The 17,850-nt window shown below is 27.7% G+C and overlaps 5 protein-coding genes across 5 annotated transcripts; 1 reads left to right on the top strand and 4 right to left on the bottom strand.

The window, feature by feature from the left end:
- Positions 1–344: 344 nt before the first annotated feature.
- Positions 345–1,575, bottom strand: OCT59_023283 (uncharacterized protein; the record flags this gene model as incomplete). The annotated part of the gene is made up of 5 exons (XM_066131951.1): positions 345–608; positions 687–829; positions 903–1,201; positions 1,275–1,298; positions 1,448–1,575. 5 exons carry the CDS (start codon positions 1,573–1,575, stop codon positions 345–347), a joined length of 858 nt encoding a protein of 285 aa, XP_066006664.1.
- Positions 1,576–1,616: 41 nt separating this feature from the next.
- Positions 1,617–2,711, bottom strand: OCT59_023282 (uncharacterized protein; the record flags this gene model as incomplete). Its single annotated transcript, XM_066131950.1, has 7 exons — positions 1,617–1,662; positions 1,737–1,799; positions 1,892–2,061; positions 2,131–2,265; positions 2,328–2,387; positions 2,498–2,570; positions 2,632–2,711. 7 exons carry the CDS (start codon positions 2,709–2,711, stop codon positions 1,617–1,619), a joined length of 627 nt encoding a protein of 208 aa, XP_066006663.1.
- A 2,421-nt stretch (positions 2,712–5,132) lies between these two features.
- On the bottom strand, positions 5,133–5,418 carry OCT59_023281 (uncharacterized protein; the record flags this gene model as incomplete). Its single annotated transcript, XM_025328036.1, has 2 exons — positions 5,133–5,210; positions 5,287–5,418. 2 exons carry the CDS (start codon positions 5,416–5,418, stop codon positions 5,133–5,135), a joined length of 210 nt encoding a protein of 69 aa, XP_025168457.1.
- A 225-nt stretch (positions 5,419–5,643) lies between these two features.
- On the top strand, positions 5,644–7,356 carry OCT59_023280 (uncharacterized protein; the record flags this gene model as incomplete). Its single annotated transcript, XM_066131949.1, has 3 exons — positions 5,644–6,378; positions 6,577–6,813; positions 6,886–7,356. The coding sequence occupies 3 exons, from the start codon at positions 5,644–5,646 to the stop codon at positions 7,354–7,356; spliced, it is 1,443 nt and encodes a 480-aa protein (XP_066006662.1).
- Positions 7,357–7,907: 551 nt separating this feature from the next.
- On the bottom strand, positions 7,908–9,455 carry OCT59_023279 (uncharacterized protein; the record flags this gene model as incomplete). Its single annotated transcript, XM_066131948.1, has 5 exons — positions 7,908–7,919; positions 7,994–8,140; positions 8,221–8,361; positions 9,073–9,198; positions 9,321–9,455. 5 exons carry the CDS (start codon positions 9,453–9,455, stop codon positions 7,908–7,910), a joined length of 561 nt encoding a protein of 186 aa, XP_066006661.1.
- Positions 9,456–17,850: the final 8,395 nt, after the last annotated feature.

Here is a 17,850-nt window from a genome sequence, read left to right as displayed (position 1 = left end):
TTATACTCTACTAAATCCGAATTCATTTTTACTTAGCCGGGGATGAAGGGTATGGGAATATTGCAGGCCTGAGGATTTATATAGAGACATATGCTAATTTTATATTCACATGCAATGTAAATTGATTCGCAGAGTAACAAGGATGTGCCTGATCGCTCTTATACGCATGATTCTAAGACATCAACAGCTTCCTACAATCAGGAAGTAGATATATATTCGTCATATACAGCTAAAATCATATGAAAACACCACACCTTATATGCTAGTAAAAGTTTTTATCAATATATCTACACATTACATAAAGCAGTTACATACACTTTTTTAATCCTATTTCCTTCGTGTTATTATTGTGATATAGTAATCATCAAGAAAAATATATTGTTTTTCCGACCCCGAAGACTGGCAAAAGGCTGGCGTATGTAAGATAAAGGCATTATGGCATTTGTATAATTTTTATATAAAATATAGTCCGTTATTTTTTTGTTATTTTTTGAGGGAGAGTTGTTTGGTACACTTATCCAATTCTGTACACGATCAGTTTCGTTATTGTTTAAAACATTTTCCTTTGACATCTTACTCTTTACATCTTGCCGATTAATAAGGAGCTCCTATAATAGAAAATAGAATAGTTGATCAACCGAATAAATCTTAAATGAGATATTTTATGCTAGAAAATAATGTAATACCTCCAAGAGGGCACCGAATTTCGCAATATCAAATAAATTCCATCCTTCAGAATAAGATGTAGGTATTCTAAAACTAAATACCTCGTAAATTCTGTATGTTTTAATACGGATAATATCTGTTACATATACCGAAACATTATATTCTAAAAAAAGACAAAACTTAGCTAGCCAGTATGTAAATAAAAGAATACATCATGTGTACAAAAAAATACTTACTGTATCCATGAATACTCACGGATTTAAAGGTCTTTGCAGTGGCAGTAGTACAATTGGCATATCGTGTGAAATAGTAATTTAAATCATCAACACTATTACGTGCAAGCTTAGAAAAATCTCCAAGATAATGTGAAAATGTGTATTCTTTTGGGCTATAAGATTGTTCGTATATAATAGTTGCTGACTTGTCTTGATATATAACTGCATCGTTTTTAGGGACACATCCACTATTAGATGGCTTTTGATCATAGTTGATATTGTATGTCCTATCATTATGGGCCTCATTATCAATTTCGCCACTATAACCAATAAAAACATAAAATTATAAAAGATATCATTAAAAAGAAAGGGGAAAATGCATATAATACATACAATTCTTTTCCTGATACAATTTTGCTAAAAAAAACCGAAAATAAGTCTAGTAGTCGGTAAATAGTTTGAGTAGACCATGTTTTTTCATTACAATCATCTTGCAAACCGCCATAATGGTAGTATAGAATGAAATGACGGGAAACTTCTTTGGATTAATAAGCGGTTGATCCAACCTGCCCAACGCATTTTTAATATCACCATCAAGTATTCTTTCAAGATATTGCTTAACACCGTCAGGAAGACTTGCTGTTATATTGATACCACAAGCTATTTGACTGTATAGCTCCTCAGCTTCTAACATTGAAAGCTTAATGAGTGGGTAAATCTGTCAACTCCTTAACTCTAAAAAAATTTCTTTTTCAGTATTGATTTTTTTCCCGCCCTTAACCTAAATAACAACGATGTTAAAAAAAAAAATATGATATAAGTAAACTTGGCAGTATTTTAAAAAAATTAACATACAGTATTAGTATAATATGTCGGTGCTTTGTTAGCAGGTTTTTGGCTATCAGCTCTTGTTTTGCTCTGTGATTAATGCAAAAGAAAAAGCACAGCGTGCTTAATACCCCCTAAAAATTATAATAACCCATGCTTAGTAGTAAACCTGTTTTTCATACCTGGTTGAGTTTTTCATTGTTAGTAATAGGTTGAAATTTTCCAAGATCAGCCTCAAGTTGTTCGTCGAGATCTTGTGGTTGAGACCTTCAGGGTCCGAGATCGAACGAGTCCCCGAGAAATAGTTCCGAATATCTGGTCCTTCCATTGAACTTCCACTAGAAAACGCCTTCTGAAATTTGAAAATCAATGTTCATAAATAAATCATGATATCGCATTTTATAGATTGTGATGATCTCACCTTATTTAATCGAGGTGAGGCTCTTTCCGTTTCTTCTCTATCTCGTTTTCCCGAAGTTATACGACAATTGTCGAAATTTTGTGCTGAATCTCCGGTGAGATTGTTGACCTGACTTATAGAACTTATAGTCCTTACCTAATTGACAAAAATTATTAATTTATCCTTTATCATATAAACTTCAGACTATAAGAACCTACCCGCATATTCATGCGAGTGCTGTCCTTTCCTATAAAGGCGCTGTACGATCTAGTCCATTCCTTGAAAAACAAGATTTCAAATCATTATACTTGCGAGAAACATTTCGTAACCAAATGTATTTATACCAGGAAAAAGACTAGCTCTTAATTCGTCGAATCCAATTAATTACCTTCCATTTATTTATAATTTCTTTCGCTTTTTCTCTACGGCTCGCTTCGAACTCAGAATCAGAACTTGTTATCCTTTTTAATCCAGTCCAATACTGTCTTCCAATCTTTCTGTTCCATTTTTTTACGATAATACTTCACCAAATTATCACACGTCCATTCTTCGACCTCGGTAACATGATAAAAGGACAATAAAGCGTTAATTGGATGAGCCATTCTTAAATGGAGTTAAAAAAATTTTTTTTAGTGTATCGTTCTTATTTTGTGGAATAATAATGGAATAAATGTAAAATCGAATTTATACAGAATAATATTTCATCGTCAAACTATACCAGGATTTGTAATCGGTTTAGCGTCACCGGAACACGTGACTGGGCATGTCGATTTTATGTAACAGTTTTCCAATTCATTGCTTGAAACGTCATGTCTGAACAGCAGCAAGCTGGGACTCTTAGTCCCCAGTGATGAACTCTTCGTTCGGCAGGCTGGGACTCTTCGTCTAACAAGGATGCTTTTACGGCAGTGTGACGTTAGCGCAAGCTGGACTCTTAGTCTACAGCTTTTTCCGATTAAATTTTTCCGACGTACAAAAAAAAAATAAAAACGTGGCAAACAATGAAAATATTGGCATTTATTTATTTAATGTATTGCTAAACTTTATTAGATGCTATCAAAGAGGGAGGGAGTACGCGGATCCTAGGCCATTTTTTAATGCGAGTCCCAGCATCAAGTTATTTCTTTGCTCTCTCAGACTTTTTATAAACTTCTACATCTAATTTATTTCTATCACTATTGCTAACTACGAGATTCTCACCCCAACACTCTTTTATTATACTAGATTTCCGAAATAAATTTTCCCACACATATCTACAGAATTTTCGTCTATCTATATCACTCCCACCCGCACAGACTATATAAAAGATTATTCCCCGCAAGAAAACTTCTCCGAGATTAAGTAATTTCGGAATCTACAGCATAAATTCGGGAGATTAGCAACTGAGGTAAAAAAATAATATTTTTGATTCACACTTACCACTACGATTCATTTTCACAACATTCCATTCTGCCTCATATGCAAGGAATTGATTGCTCTGCGTTATCGCCAGAACGATACTGCGTAAAGTTTCAATAATTCGGCACGTGAAGATGCTTATTACGTTTGATATACTGCGCCAGACTTTTGCTGTGCCGTTGCATGTGATGAGATTCATGTGAGTAATTTCACTGCGTCTATTGTACGCGTGATGATGGTCAACCAATTGATTTTTATTTAATTTTATTTAAAAAAATATTACTAGTACGCAGTTGATCAACATTAAATCTGCCTATTTACAGTAAATACAAATTATTTCATTGGATATTTTCCCGACCAATTGTAATCAATTTATTGATTTTATTCCGTTTCATCTACAAATTAATTAAATAATTAAATAATTAAATTAAAAAAAAGATTAAAAATTGAACAAATATGTAGGAGGCTGAATTTTTTCAAAATCAAAAATATCATCTAACTTCCACTTGGCTCTTTTACTGATAAGTGGATGTTTCTTTTGTAAAATCTCGTTTAAATCCATAGTGCGACCAATAAGTGGTGCTATCTCATCATTTTCTTCATCCTCCTGATTTAGAATTTCTGATTCCTCATCTTCTACCATTTCAATCCATTCATTAATTAAATTTCTCCATTCACAAGGTAATTCAATATCTTGTTCCAAATCTTCAGAAGATTGATTTAAAAAATCATTATCATTATCAGATACATTAAATTGGTCATCATCTTGCTGTTCTTGAACAACTGGAATTGCAATGTTTGTATCTTTGAGTTTTTTATTTGCACTCATAATATTTTTCAGTCGTTTTTGCCGTTGAAATTCTCCCTTTATTTGACTCATAGCAAGAACTTTTTCTGACTGTAATAACATTATAAGTTATAACAGTTAAGAAAGCCAAATGATTAAATATGCTAAAAAAAATATCAATAAATAAAAATTTAAGGTAAATTTCATACATCCAAGCGGTTTCTTTTATTCGTATGAAAAAAGCCCATGGAAGAAAAAAGTCTTTCAACTGAGGCAGTATTAATACAAATAGCATATATTTTAGTAGAAAATGCACTTAAATCTGATGCATAAGCAGATGTAAAATCCCAAAACCCAAGTACACCATTACAAAATTGTTTCAATGACATATTATTAAATGGAAAATCTTGTTTTCGATAATTCTGCAACTCTCCCAATAGTGAGGTAAGTAATCATTTAAATCAAGCACAGAAATAGTAAATCATCCATTCACTCAATTAAGCAAAAGAAATTGATTGATTACGTTGAATAAAAAGATTATTTCGATATTCAGGGTGGAGAAGAAAAGAAATTAATAATAAGGGCTGTTCCCAAATATCCCATTATTTTTCTAAATGCGTAACCATTTTTTACTTAAATCTTGATCAGAATATTCTTGCCACATTTTGTAAAAATAAGCAAATCCATGAAGTATATCATGGAGACGAGTATTTTCTGCTTGTAATTTGTTTAACACTCCACAAAAAGTATATAGAAGCTTTTCTAATTGCTTAATTTCTTTCTACCAAATATTATTATCAATAGTTTTGCAGATATCAAGCGGCAAAGTTTTATTATTTCACGTTTCATCATCAAAATGGTAAATTGCTTCATCTTCTTGATCAAATTCTTCAGAAGCATATTTTGAAATAAGTACCTAAAAAAAATATGCATGTGTATAAAAAAATAAAATTAAAAGCTAATTTTATTAGGTATTTTAAATTTTTACATACCTTTAAAGCTGCCTTTGTTCGTATTAAACTGAAATAGCAATGATAATGAGAATTCCAATGTGTAACACATAGAAGAAGAAGAGTAAGATATTTATTATATTTGATTTTTTGCTCATCACATAATCTAGCCATAAAGTAAACTGATCTGTTAAGGTATGTAATAATTTAAATGGCCTTTTCAGATGTATTATCGCTGTTTTCAATTTAGTGCGATCAGCCAATTTTTCAGCTGCATGATGCTAAGGAAATCGGTTTTCACATTTCACGTGATGATCAACATTGATAGCCAATAAAATTTGGAATTTCATAAATTAGATAATCTAGTTTCACGCTTTGCAATTTTTTGACACGAAAAAAATGGTAAAAGAAAAGAAAAAAAAGTATAAAATTGGAACGTGTTTTGGATGTCAAAAATGTTTATATTGCGGAATAAACTTAGAAAAGGATATATGTAAATGTAAAAAAACAGTTAAACCAACTAGAACAAATAGAACAGTTCAAGTTAAAACTGCATATCCAAGAATGTTTAACCCTACTTCTTCTAATCATAAACAATTTAACTTTATCAAAAGTAAAAATGAATGCTTTCAATACGGATATGATTTTAAAAAAAACATTCAATTATCATTTTGCTCAACATGCAATAGTTCTTATCAACGTTTGTCTTCTAAAAATTCTAACTCTTCTAATAAATCAAATTTAACAGAAGGAACAGAAAATACAGAAGAAAAAGAAACAGGAGGAACGAAAGGAACTGATATTGCAAAAATAATTGATCTTGAAGCTACCTCTTCCGAAATTTCTACAACAATAATTCAAAGTGAATCTAAATATAATAATTCAGAAACTGAAAATGAGAGTGATGCTGAATTAGAATTGGAAGTTAATTACAAACTTGTTATCAAACAAGCAGATGGTACCGTTCTTCCAGCCAAGAACTACTCAGTTACAATCTCCGAGTTGGATGAGTTTTTATTTGCAATTCAAAATAACATCACGGCTCTTCTTAAAGATAAGGAAATTAATGCTAATGATTATAATGTTTCTTTCAAATCAGAAAAAGCTCAAGGAGCGGGTACTCTATTAGTAGATGTATGTGATTTTGAGAATTTTAAATCAAGAATATATTAAACTTGCTGCTGCAAAGAAGGTTGTGCTTATTCTTATTACCATGAAAAAAAGGAAAAGCTAGTTAAACGAAAAAAGAAGGTAAATTTTTATTTGTTATAATTAATTTTTTTCTAAATATAATAAAAAATTTACATATCATTTATATGGAATTTTAATTAGGAATCTAATTCAGATAACGAAGAAGCAATTTGTGATGAATCAATTCCAAAGACCAATAACAATAATAAAGTTCCAAAAATATCAGATATCTCCATACTTGATCAAAGAATTGCAAAAAATGTTACAGAGTTACAAAAAGAAACTTGGTGTCCTATGCATAACAGACATTGCCTAAAAGATCGTGAACCTTATACTGAAATAAGTAATATGATGTTTTCAACATGGGCTACGGAAATGGTTGGTTATTTAATTTATAATATTGATTATTAAAATTGTTTAATTAACGCGTGATTTTTTAAAATATTTTAGCTTAATGGTCTTGCAACGGTTAAAGAACCACCAACACATCCTTCATTCGCATATACACACCCACCAAAAAATAGATCTCAATCCATTATACCACAATTTTCTAATAATATACAAGATTCAATTAATCCTTTTTTTTCTAATATTTTACAAGCATTAGTCACTCCACATTTTTTCCAACCACCGCAATCACAACAATCATTCCAACAACCACCATTACAACCATCATTTCAACAGACATCATCACATCCATCATCTCAACAAACTATACCTTCAATGGCCGAATTTTTGCATCAAATAGATGAGATAGAAAAAACGGAAGATTATTATTTTAAATTTTTAGAGGGATTCGAAAAACAAAGAATTAAAGTTAAACATTTAAATAAATTGAATGATGCACAATTCGAAGCTTGTGGAGTAATTGCAATTGGAGATGTTGAAACTATTAGAGAAGCTGCTCAAAATTATAAATAAATAAAATTTTGAAACTCTTAAATTATCTTAGTAATAAATTGAAATTTTATTTTATTGTTTTTATTCTATTTTTTTTCGTTATAAAAATTTTTTAGTTCTATTTTAAAAATATCCGCTTCCTCTAAAATAACCTCTTGCCATTTGAGATGTAATTTGAGAACAAGCTATAAGTAAAGGATAAATAGGATTATAACTAACTTCCACAAAATATCTATTTCTTTGTAAAAATTGTTTAATTGTAGAAAAAGCAGTTTCTATGGGATTAAGATCGGGTGAATAAGGAGGCAAAAATTTAACTTTTACTCCAAATGTACTCAAATAATCAAGAAGGTCTTGATCATGGTGTATTTTAGCGTTATCAAGAACTAAAACGCTATTTGTACTTGGAAAGGGGTTCATTTGTGGCAACTATAATATAATGTTTGATAATTTAGTTATTAATACAAATAATAAATTTTTTAATAATATATAAATAGCACTTACTACTTGTGAAATTACAAATTCCTTAAACCTTTGTTTTGTACAACTTCCTTCTATGATGTCTACAGCAATTATACCTCGTTCTGTTAATGCAGGTAAAAGAGTATATCTTTTGCGCGAACGCAAAAACCACTTTTTTTAATGCTCTTGAATTTACTCTTGAATAACCATATAAACGCGTTGAAGTACGCTCATCTTTTGATGATTCATCCATAAATACCAATTGATCAATTCTATAACGGCCTATAGATGCAATAAATGCACTTCTCAACAATTCATTTCTTTCAGCAGCAGCTTTCTGCAACTAAAGTAATTATAAATTGATAAATTAATTAGTATTATTATAAAATTATTATAATGTTTCTATAAAATCAAAAAATTTACTTTTTTGCGAGTAATACCACAATAAGCTAATGATCTCCATAAAGTTGGAACAGAGACACGTTTTCCTGTTCGTACTTGCATTACTTCTATATATTCATCAAGATAATAATCAACATTTTCACTAACAATTTCACGCAATATCTAATATATAATTGTATAATGAGTATACAACATATTCTTATACAAACAGTTCAGTTTACTATTTCTAATTATACTTACATTCATATTACTTCTATTGAAAACTTTTTTCTTTCCTGGTAGACGTCTCCATGGGTTTACAACACAACCCCACTTTGCATATATATTTATTACTTTATTCACTAATGTTTCTCCAATATAAAGTAGTTTTGCAATTTGTTTTCTTGAGTATCCATCATTATATAAGAGTATTATACGCCATTTGAGATCCTCAGCTAAAGTTTTGGCCATAAAAACTTCGCAAAAAGAGAAAAAAGAAAATTAGAAGGAAATCTTCAAAAAAACGCGTAACTTTATTGTTTGAAAACCAGCTCTTACTTAGTAAATATTATACCTGAAAATTTGTAGGTGTCTAGTTTATTGTAAAATGTTTATGAAATTGTGAGGAAATTGGAGGAAATCAGACATAACGAAAAAGTTTTATTAGAAGCGTTTAAAAAAAAATGGTGGAAATCGGAGAAATCAAATCCGATTATCATATGGTTACATGATCAAGCTGATCGCACTAAATTGAAAACAGCGATAATTAAATTAGGAGATTCTTTAAAGATTTCTCTAACAATTAGGTTAGCTTGATGGGCAAAATAGGGGCCAAAAAAACGTTTCGCCACTCTAGTGCTAATCATTTTCTGTAAATTATAAAAAAAAAGTTACTATTAACAATTTAACATATCTTGCAGCTTGATTTAAAGATGCAGAATTAGTAATTACAGCATTGTATTTGATATTCTGTTTATCTAAATCACTTAAAAAATTTAATGTAAATTCTTTAATTTCCTCCTATTAAACATGATTTCTACTTATATCTTCTTTTTCCTATACTAAAACTTGTCCATCAGAGTAATTAAAACTGATCCCATAATTTCTTACTTATTGACATTTTTTCATCCATCAAAACATACAGTAACTTCAAGTTCATCTTTTTGTGCAGTATCAATTAAAGATTTTTTAATATGTTCTGAATTTGTATTCAGAATACAACCTGCTAGTACTTTTCGACTAGGTAATTTCAATTCTGGATTTGCAAAATTAATCATTTTTTGACTTGATTGATTTTTGACTCATCTAAATGATTACCCATTAAATCAGTGTTGGTATGGAACTGGGACATGTCCTTAGATGGAACAGTCCAGAACAGTCCAAGTCTTTGGACAAGACTTGTAATGTTCAAGGACATTTGGGACATTTAAGTTTATATAATATAAATGTAATTTTACTTTTTAATAATTTTAACTATTTAATTGAATTTAAAAAAGCATTTTAATAAAAATAAATTGGCAAAATTAAATTATTAGTACAGTCAACTCTCTTTATAGTCACACATTTGGGACAGTCCATATTTGGTGATTATAAAGAGATGTGACTATATAAAAAATTTCTTATATTAGTATATCATAATTCCGGCCAAAAATTAACATAATTTTAGCCAAAATTATACTCAAAACTTTATTGTATCATAACTCTGCCAATATTAATCATAGAGAGATGATCTTACCGCCATTCGATTCGTCTTGATGAGACGGTTCTAATGGTATAAAATACATCGAAATCCAATCACTAGATTAATTTCCGAAATTAAAAAAATATTAATGGTTTTTGTGTAATAACTCTGCCAATATTGATCCTAGAGAGACGATCTAACCGCCATTCGATTCGTCTTGATGAGACGGTTCTAATGGTATAAAATACATCGAAATCCAATCCCTAGATCAATTTCAGAAATTAAAAAATATTAAATGGTTTTTAAGTAGTAACTCCGTCAATATTGATCACAGAGAGATGAGCTTACTACCATTCGATTCGTCTTGATGAGGCGATTCCAACGAGCTATTAATCGTCTTTTTTCAATCACTAGGTACTGAGAAATTTAGCAAAATGTTAAATGGCGCAGTAAACGTAAATCAAGAAATATAATAATGCCGATGCTTAACATTTTGTTGAATAACTCATCAGCCAGTAATCTCAAAAGGATAAAACTACCACCATTCGATTCATCTCAGTGAGACGATTCTAACAAGCTATGATACATCTTTGTACGATTATTAGATGCCAAGTTATTTAATATATTCTTTATATAACTGTGATTATAAACGGTTCTTTTTAATATAAGATTTTTGAGGATAGGTGTGATAGTGACTATAGATAGATTGTGACTATATAGGATAGTTTTTAATAATAAAGTGTTTTGAACATTCAACTGGTGTGACTATATAGTAGAATGTGACCATAACGGGAGTGACTATTGAGGGAGTTGACTGTATTTATAAATTGGCATTTTTTATTTTCTTTATGATATTTTATTAAAAAGGAAATTCTAATTCTTTAAAAATTGATTTTAATTTCCATTTGGCATCAGAATCAATTACCGGATGAGTAATTTTATTAGTTTCTATAAATATATCTAACTCATCTGTTTCATATTCTTCATTTTTTGTTAGCTTTTCTTCTTCTAACATTTCTGCCCATTTTTGTAAATAATCTCCAAACTCATTTTCTAAATTAGTTAAATCATTATTTTTATCCTCCCCATTTCATTTTCTGGAATTTGTTCATTATTTTTTTTGATTTCTTCATTATCATTTGTATTATTTTTGTTAACATCATTTATAATACTAAGTGGAGTTATTAAAGTAGAAGAAGTACTAGAATTAATCCGATGCTTCTATGTAATATCTGCTTTTAATTTATTCATAGTAAGAGTTTTTGATGACTAAATATAAAGACAATAAAGTATTAGTATTTTAATATTAAAAATTTCAATATTTATAATAAAAATAAAAATACCTTTAAACGATTTCGTCGATTTGTCTGTAAGAAACCCATACAACTCCAAAGATGCTCCACAGAAGCTGCATTTACACAAATTCCAAATAATCTACAAGCAACTAAGCCTAATTCATTTGTAGATGTTTCTGTGAAATACCAATATTCCCAAATATCTCCATTAAATTGCTTATATATATTATAATTAAATGGATATTTTTCTAAACGAAAGTCATCAAATTCACGTAAAATACAGGTAGATTCTTTTTCAAACTATGCTTGATAATAGTAAGTGAGTCATTTACCAAATGTAGTATAATTAATCTTAATATTAGTATCCTTGAATTGATTTGTCTTTATACTTAAAGCATTCGATTAATGAAAACTGAAATATTTAGTCATTTGACTAAACCGAAATAGTTTAGACATTTAAAATTAAAAGATGAAATGCTGAAATTCAATATTCCATAGTATTTCCATGAATTTTTTATAGATTTCCATAGATTTTTAATTATAATAATTACTTATAAAAAAAAAAATAATAAATTCATATTAAAATATAATATTTTTTAAAGGAATTTATAAAACTATTATATGTATAATATAATTTCATATATTTTTATAATAAAACTATAATTTTATATAATTAATATTTAAACTTAAAAATTATTACTATATAGTTTAGTCAATGACGAAACCGAAACTAAGCTTGGTGACGAAACTGAAATTTTTCGTAAAAAGAAGATGCGCATCACTATCTTATACTCAAGATGTACTAATAAGCACGCCAGTAAAAGTAAAGACTGTTCCCAATCATTTCACCTGTTCTCTAATTTAATTATTAATTTTGCGACAAGTTGAGTATCTTCATAATTAGTCCAAAATTGAATAAGATATGCGAGACCATGTATAACTTGAAATAATCTTGCTTTATCTTGTTGAAGAATATTTAATATTTTACAATAAGGATATAACACTTCTACAATTATATTTAAGTTGTTCCAAAATGTACTACACAGGTCGAAAAGTGAAAAATCAGGCACCAATCGGTCACCAATCAGGTAGCTGATTGGTGCCTAATTGGCATTTTCGTCAAATACCGTCACCAATCAGGCAGTTTGCTAACTTTTGATCCAGTGATCAGAAAAGAATGAAATATAGCTCATTAGAATCGTCTCAACATGACGAATCTAATGGTAGTAAAATCTCATTTCTAGGATTAATACTTGATGAGAAATTAAGTAAAATATAAAATAAAAATGTATCATTTATATTTTATTTAATTTTTTATTAACCATTAATCCTAGAAATGCGATTTTACTACCATTAGATTCGTCTTGCTGAGACGATTCCAATGAGCTATATTTCATTCTTTTCTGATCACTGGATCAAAGTTAGCAACCTGCCTGATTGGTGACTTCGTATTTGGCGAAAATGCCAATCAGTCACCAATCGGTCACCAATCAGGTACCTGATTGGTGACCGATTGGTGACTGATTGATGCCTGATTTTTCACTTTTCGACCTGTGCTAGAATCGATAATTTCAAATATTTCTATTTTAATACATGGTTGATCTGTTTTTTTTCGAGTTTGATTAAATGGTGGTTTGAAATTAATTGCAAATAGCTAATAATAATTAAGTTAATAATCAATAAAATTAATTTACATTTAATTTAATAACATTAAGTTATAAATTTACCTGTAAAGCTTGTTGAATTCTCAAAAGACTTGTACATACTTCATAATAACTATTCCACCGAGTTTTCCTTAGAGCTGCAATTGTATAATATTTACCATAAAGCTTTTCTGATCACGTAATTTTGCTATAAAGAACTTATTATTAGCATTTCTAAAATAAGTAGCAAGTTGAATTGCATGATTCAACGTTGTTTTTAAATCTGTGAATTCTTTAAATATTTTACCAATACAAAGATTAAATTGGTGCGTGAAATATGGTAAAAAAACAATATCTCTATTTGAGATTCTTAATTTTCGCCTATATATTATCCCTTAAACTGTTTTGCGGGCAAATTTGCCCACAATTTCTAAATTAGAATAAATGACGCTATAAAAAATTCTTTGATTTTGGCCAGATCGTCACATAATTTTGCAGCCAAATTGATCTACATTCTGGCCATAAATTGTATGAGTTAGATATACAGTTGATCATTAAAATTAGATTGGAAATTAACCCGCAAAAATAGTATCGGAATTTTTATATAATAAAATTTAAACTTTTCTTACCATATTTTTTCTCTATTTGAATATTTATAAAAATTTTGCATTATAATAAACAAAATAGAGATAAAAAAAAATCAATTATTATGAATATATAATTAAAATGCATAATAAAATTTTCATTAAGGTTCTATATAAAGTCAAAATCCTACTTTTAAATATCAAAAATCATATTAACAAAAGTCGTTTCTCATACCAAATTCTACATATTCTATTAAGCTTTTATATAGCTATAATTAATTATCAATGAAATCATTGAAGTTAAGTGCAAAGTTTTTTAAAATTTTGTGATTATCTTAAAATACAACTTTTGACCAATGGGTAATTTTCGATTTTCTAATATATAATTAATAAATAATAATAATTGCTGCACAATATATAATTTAAACTATTTTGGAAAAAAATTTTATTAAAATTGCTTTATTTTTCATAAAATTAGATGAGAGCTGAAATTTGGTAAAATTGCGGGCAAATTTGCCCGCAATTGCTTACAGTTTAAGGGATAAAATTATTAATAAAAACAAAAAAATACAAATTCTTTGATATCGTTAAGTTTATCTTAACGGTATCATTTTGATATCATTTCAATATCATTTTAATATCGATTTAATATCGATACGATATTAAATCGATATTGAAATGATATTGAAATGATATCACTTGAAAACTTAAAGTTTCTGTAAAGTATCATCTGCTTTTCATACATAAGGTCTTCCCTCTGATGTCATAATTACAATACCTAATAATTATTCATTTTTTATGTTTGTCCAGCCATCAAATGTGAGAGTTATGCCAATTGGATCCTCTTTTAATGCAATTTGCATTGCTTTATCTCCTTCGGAAATAGCATCTTGTAAAATTTCACCACCAAGTGTATGACGATCAGGTAGTTTAAAAAAAGATTAAGGAATTCAAATAATTCCTTTGCTTCAGGGTTGTTAACCCAATAGTGCATACAACTTAATCACAATAACTAAAATTGATGAAATTCAAATCATTACTACTCATTTAAAAAAAATGATAAATGTAAAATATAACTATACAATGATAAAACAAAACAAGCTTAATAAAGTTATAGGTTTAAATTTTTTATAAAATGTTTTTTAATAAAGTAGTAGCAATTCAAAATTAGAATATTTTACTATTAAATTAAATATTTAACCACTTTATTCGACCAAAATTATGTATAAATCTGGCCAAAATTACTTTTAGCTATATAAATCTGAGTGCTATGGAGATGAGTGGTGTAGGGTTAAGGAGATGTGTAGTGTATGATCTCCTATGTGACAGTTTACACAGGTGATAAATAACGCGACGGCCAAAGCACGTGATTTGGAGTGGGTAGAAATGCTAATCATCACCTGTGTATGGTTCACACCCTTTATTTTACACGCTGTTACACACTGCTAAATATCACCATACACCACACAGGTGGTCGACCCTACATCACTGGTATTTGTCTTACCGTATAAATCTGGCTAAAATTAAGAATTATAATTTAAACTATATAAATCTAGCCAATAAAATTGCAAGTTTAATATATCATGTGATATAATCGATATTTTAAATTTGGCTGCTTAAAAATTTTTTTGTTGTGACTAAGTTGTATGCACTGTACTTCTAATGACAAAAATAAATAAAAATCTTTTTCTCCTTACCTTTATAGCAATGCTAAATCCAAGTCTCTTTTAAAAAAAAAAAAAAAATGTTTATGACATTTCTAATGATAAAAACAACAAAAACTTCCTTTTAATAAGCTGAAATTTAAGTTTAAAAAGATGTCTTCTAAAGAAAAAAAAAAAGGAATATTAGTAACATTTCTAATGATAAAAAAAAGAAAACCCTTACTTCTAACTTACTTTTACAGTTCAAAGTTAAAAACCAGGTATTTTTTAAAGAAAAAAGAAGAAGGAATGTTAACAACATTCTTAATAGTAATAAAAAAAACTCTATTTACAAAAATCCAGTTATCCAGATAGGCGTTCCTAAAAAAAATGGAGTAAAAGGAATGTTAGTGATATTTCTAAGACAAAAAATAAAGTAATTTATATTTACCTTTATAGTCCAAGCCAAAATTTAGATTCAGGCAAAGTTCTCTAAAGAAATGGAGTAAAGAACATTAGTAATGTTTTCAAAACAAAAAATAAAAGAAATTTACTAAATGCATCTTTATAACAAGCTTAAAATTCAAATTCAGGCGGCGTCTTTTAAAGAAATAGAATAATAGAAACGTTAGTGATATTTTCAAGATGAAAAACAAAGAAATTTACATTTAATTCAAGCTATTTAAGTTAAATTTTGAAGTTTAAGTTTAAGTTCAAATTCTGTTCTTAAAGAAAAAAGTTTTTTTTTTTAAAAAAAAAGCATAATATTAAAAAAATAGACCAGATTGGATCAGATTATTTGATCAATTCAGTCAATCTGATTATTTGTATAATATCTGATCAATTTAAATATCTAATATTATCTAATAAATCCATTCAGATTATTCGCAATCCATTCATTCTTAATCCAGATAATCCATTTTTTAATTAAATTAGATGACAAATTGAATAGATTTTACTGAAGCATATCTCTAGTATTACAATATTTATATATAATAGCAAATTTTATTTTAGACATTATAGCTTTTTCAAATTTTAAAAAACTGAAGTAAATTTTATATTATTAATATTAATAGTATTTTTTTTTTTTTTTTTTATGTTTTAGGAGACATCAGCATAGCCAGTTCACGAGCTATACGAAGGAAAGACTACAACTAAAGTTGTGGAAATGCCACTCCTACCGTTGAGCGACAGCTAACCAAGCACCTACTCTAATTATTTAGAAGTAACCGGATGTACATCCTCCCTACCCCCTATATACCACATCTGTAATTTATGCTTTGCTTTATATTAATATTAATAAGTATAAAGCCGCTTTCCTTATTTCCTTATCTTTATATTTACTTCAATATTAATTCAAATTTATGCAACAAATACTTTTAAAATATACTCAATGTCTTTTGGAAGCATCGCATATATATTAAACTCAATATTTAAGTTTTAAGCAAATTCAATCGAAAATTAGGTTAAACTCAATAATTTTAAATAGAGCAAATTGATATTAAAAATTAATTAATAGTCATAATTATGAGTTTTACTGTTTTAGCAAATTGTATTGATTTTACAAAGTCATATTTTATATTTGAGCAAATTAGTACTTTTTTTTTAAATTTAACTTATCCTTTTTTTTTAACTTTTATTGATAATATTTTTAAAATATTAGTTTTAGGGTTCAGGTTATATTTTAGCCAAAATTAAGTATAATTTCGGCCAAAATTAAGCATAATGCAGGCTAAAAATCATCTGATTAGTTTCGCAATATTTTATTTTTTAATAATTATTTATATTTAATTTATTATTTTTATTAATTATTATTTTATCTATAATCTATATATTTTTAATTATAAATTATAAAAATTAACAGTTTAATTTATATTAATTAATTATTTTTTTATTGATAATAAAAAAAAAGATTGTTAATTTCGGTAAATTATATATGCCATCCAAATTATTTTAGGCCGCTATAATTATGTAAAATTCCAAATTCAATTATGGTATCCCAAATTATTTTAGCATTTTACATAATAAATTATATATAAACTGAATGAATTATGGCATCCCAAATTATAATTATGGCATCTTAAAATAATTTGGGTGGCATGTATATAGTAAATTGACAATTAAATTTACCAATTTACAAATAATTTGAATAAACTGAAATTATATTTTATTAAGTAAATTTAAATATATATTATTTAGAATTTTACTATAACTCATATTTTGAATTAGGTCTATTTTAGCAGTATGAGTTATATATGTGATGTATGATAGTCTATGATCTATATAAATAATAATATAATTATTATTCTATTTATAAACAAACATTAAATTTAATCACTAAAATAGGATTTTATATTACTTCGCAAAATGTATGATTTAATAGAGACTGAATATAACCAGATTATTAGTTTTTTTAAAAGTGGTATTACAAAAAAATACATTATTAAAACACTTGATTTTTTTAAAAATACCAGTTTTTTAAATAGATCTTTTGTAAAGAAAACTTAGCCACAAAGTAGTTATTCTAAACCTTTAAATTATGAATACCAAAAAACACTAAAAAAATTATCAAAATAAATAATCATAACAAATAAAAAATGAATTTAAAAAGAAAATTGAATTATAAGTTTTTATTAAGACTATAAGGAGAAATTTGCATGAATTTAATATTTTTTCTATATTCCAGTATTTAAACTTTTTCTTAGCAATAAATAAAAAGAAAATCATTTAAATTGATATATTAAAAGAAAAGACTAGCCTATTAAAAAATGAAAATCAATTATTTGGAATAATGAAAACCATTTAAAAATGATAATCCAGATCATG

This window comes from Rhizophagus irregularis, chromosome 32, assembly GCF_026210795.1.
Source record: "Rhizophagus irregularis chromosome 32, complete sequence".
NCBI lineage: Eukaryota > Fungi > Glomeromycota > Glomeromycetes > Glomerales > Glomeraceae > Rhizophagus > Rhizophagus irregularis.
The sequence above is the reverse complement of the archived record's forward strand: the minus strand, read 5'-3'. Positions and strand labels throughout refer to the sequence as shown.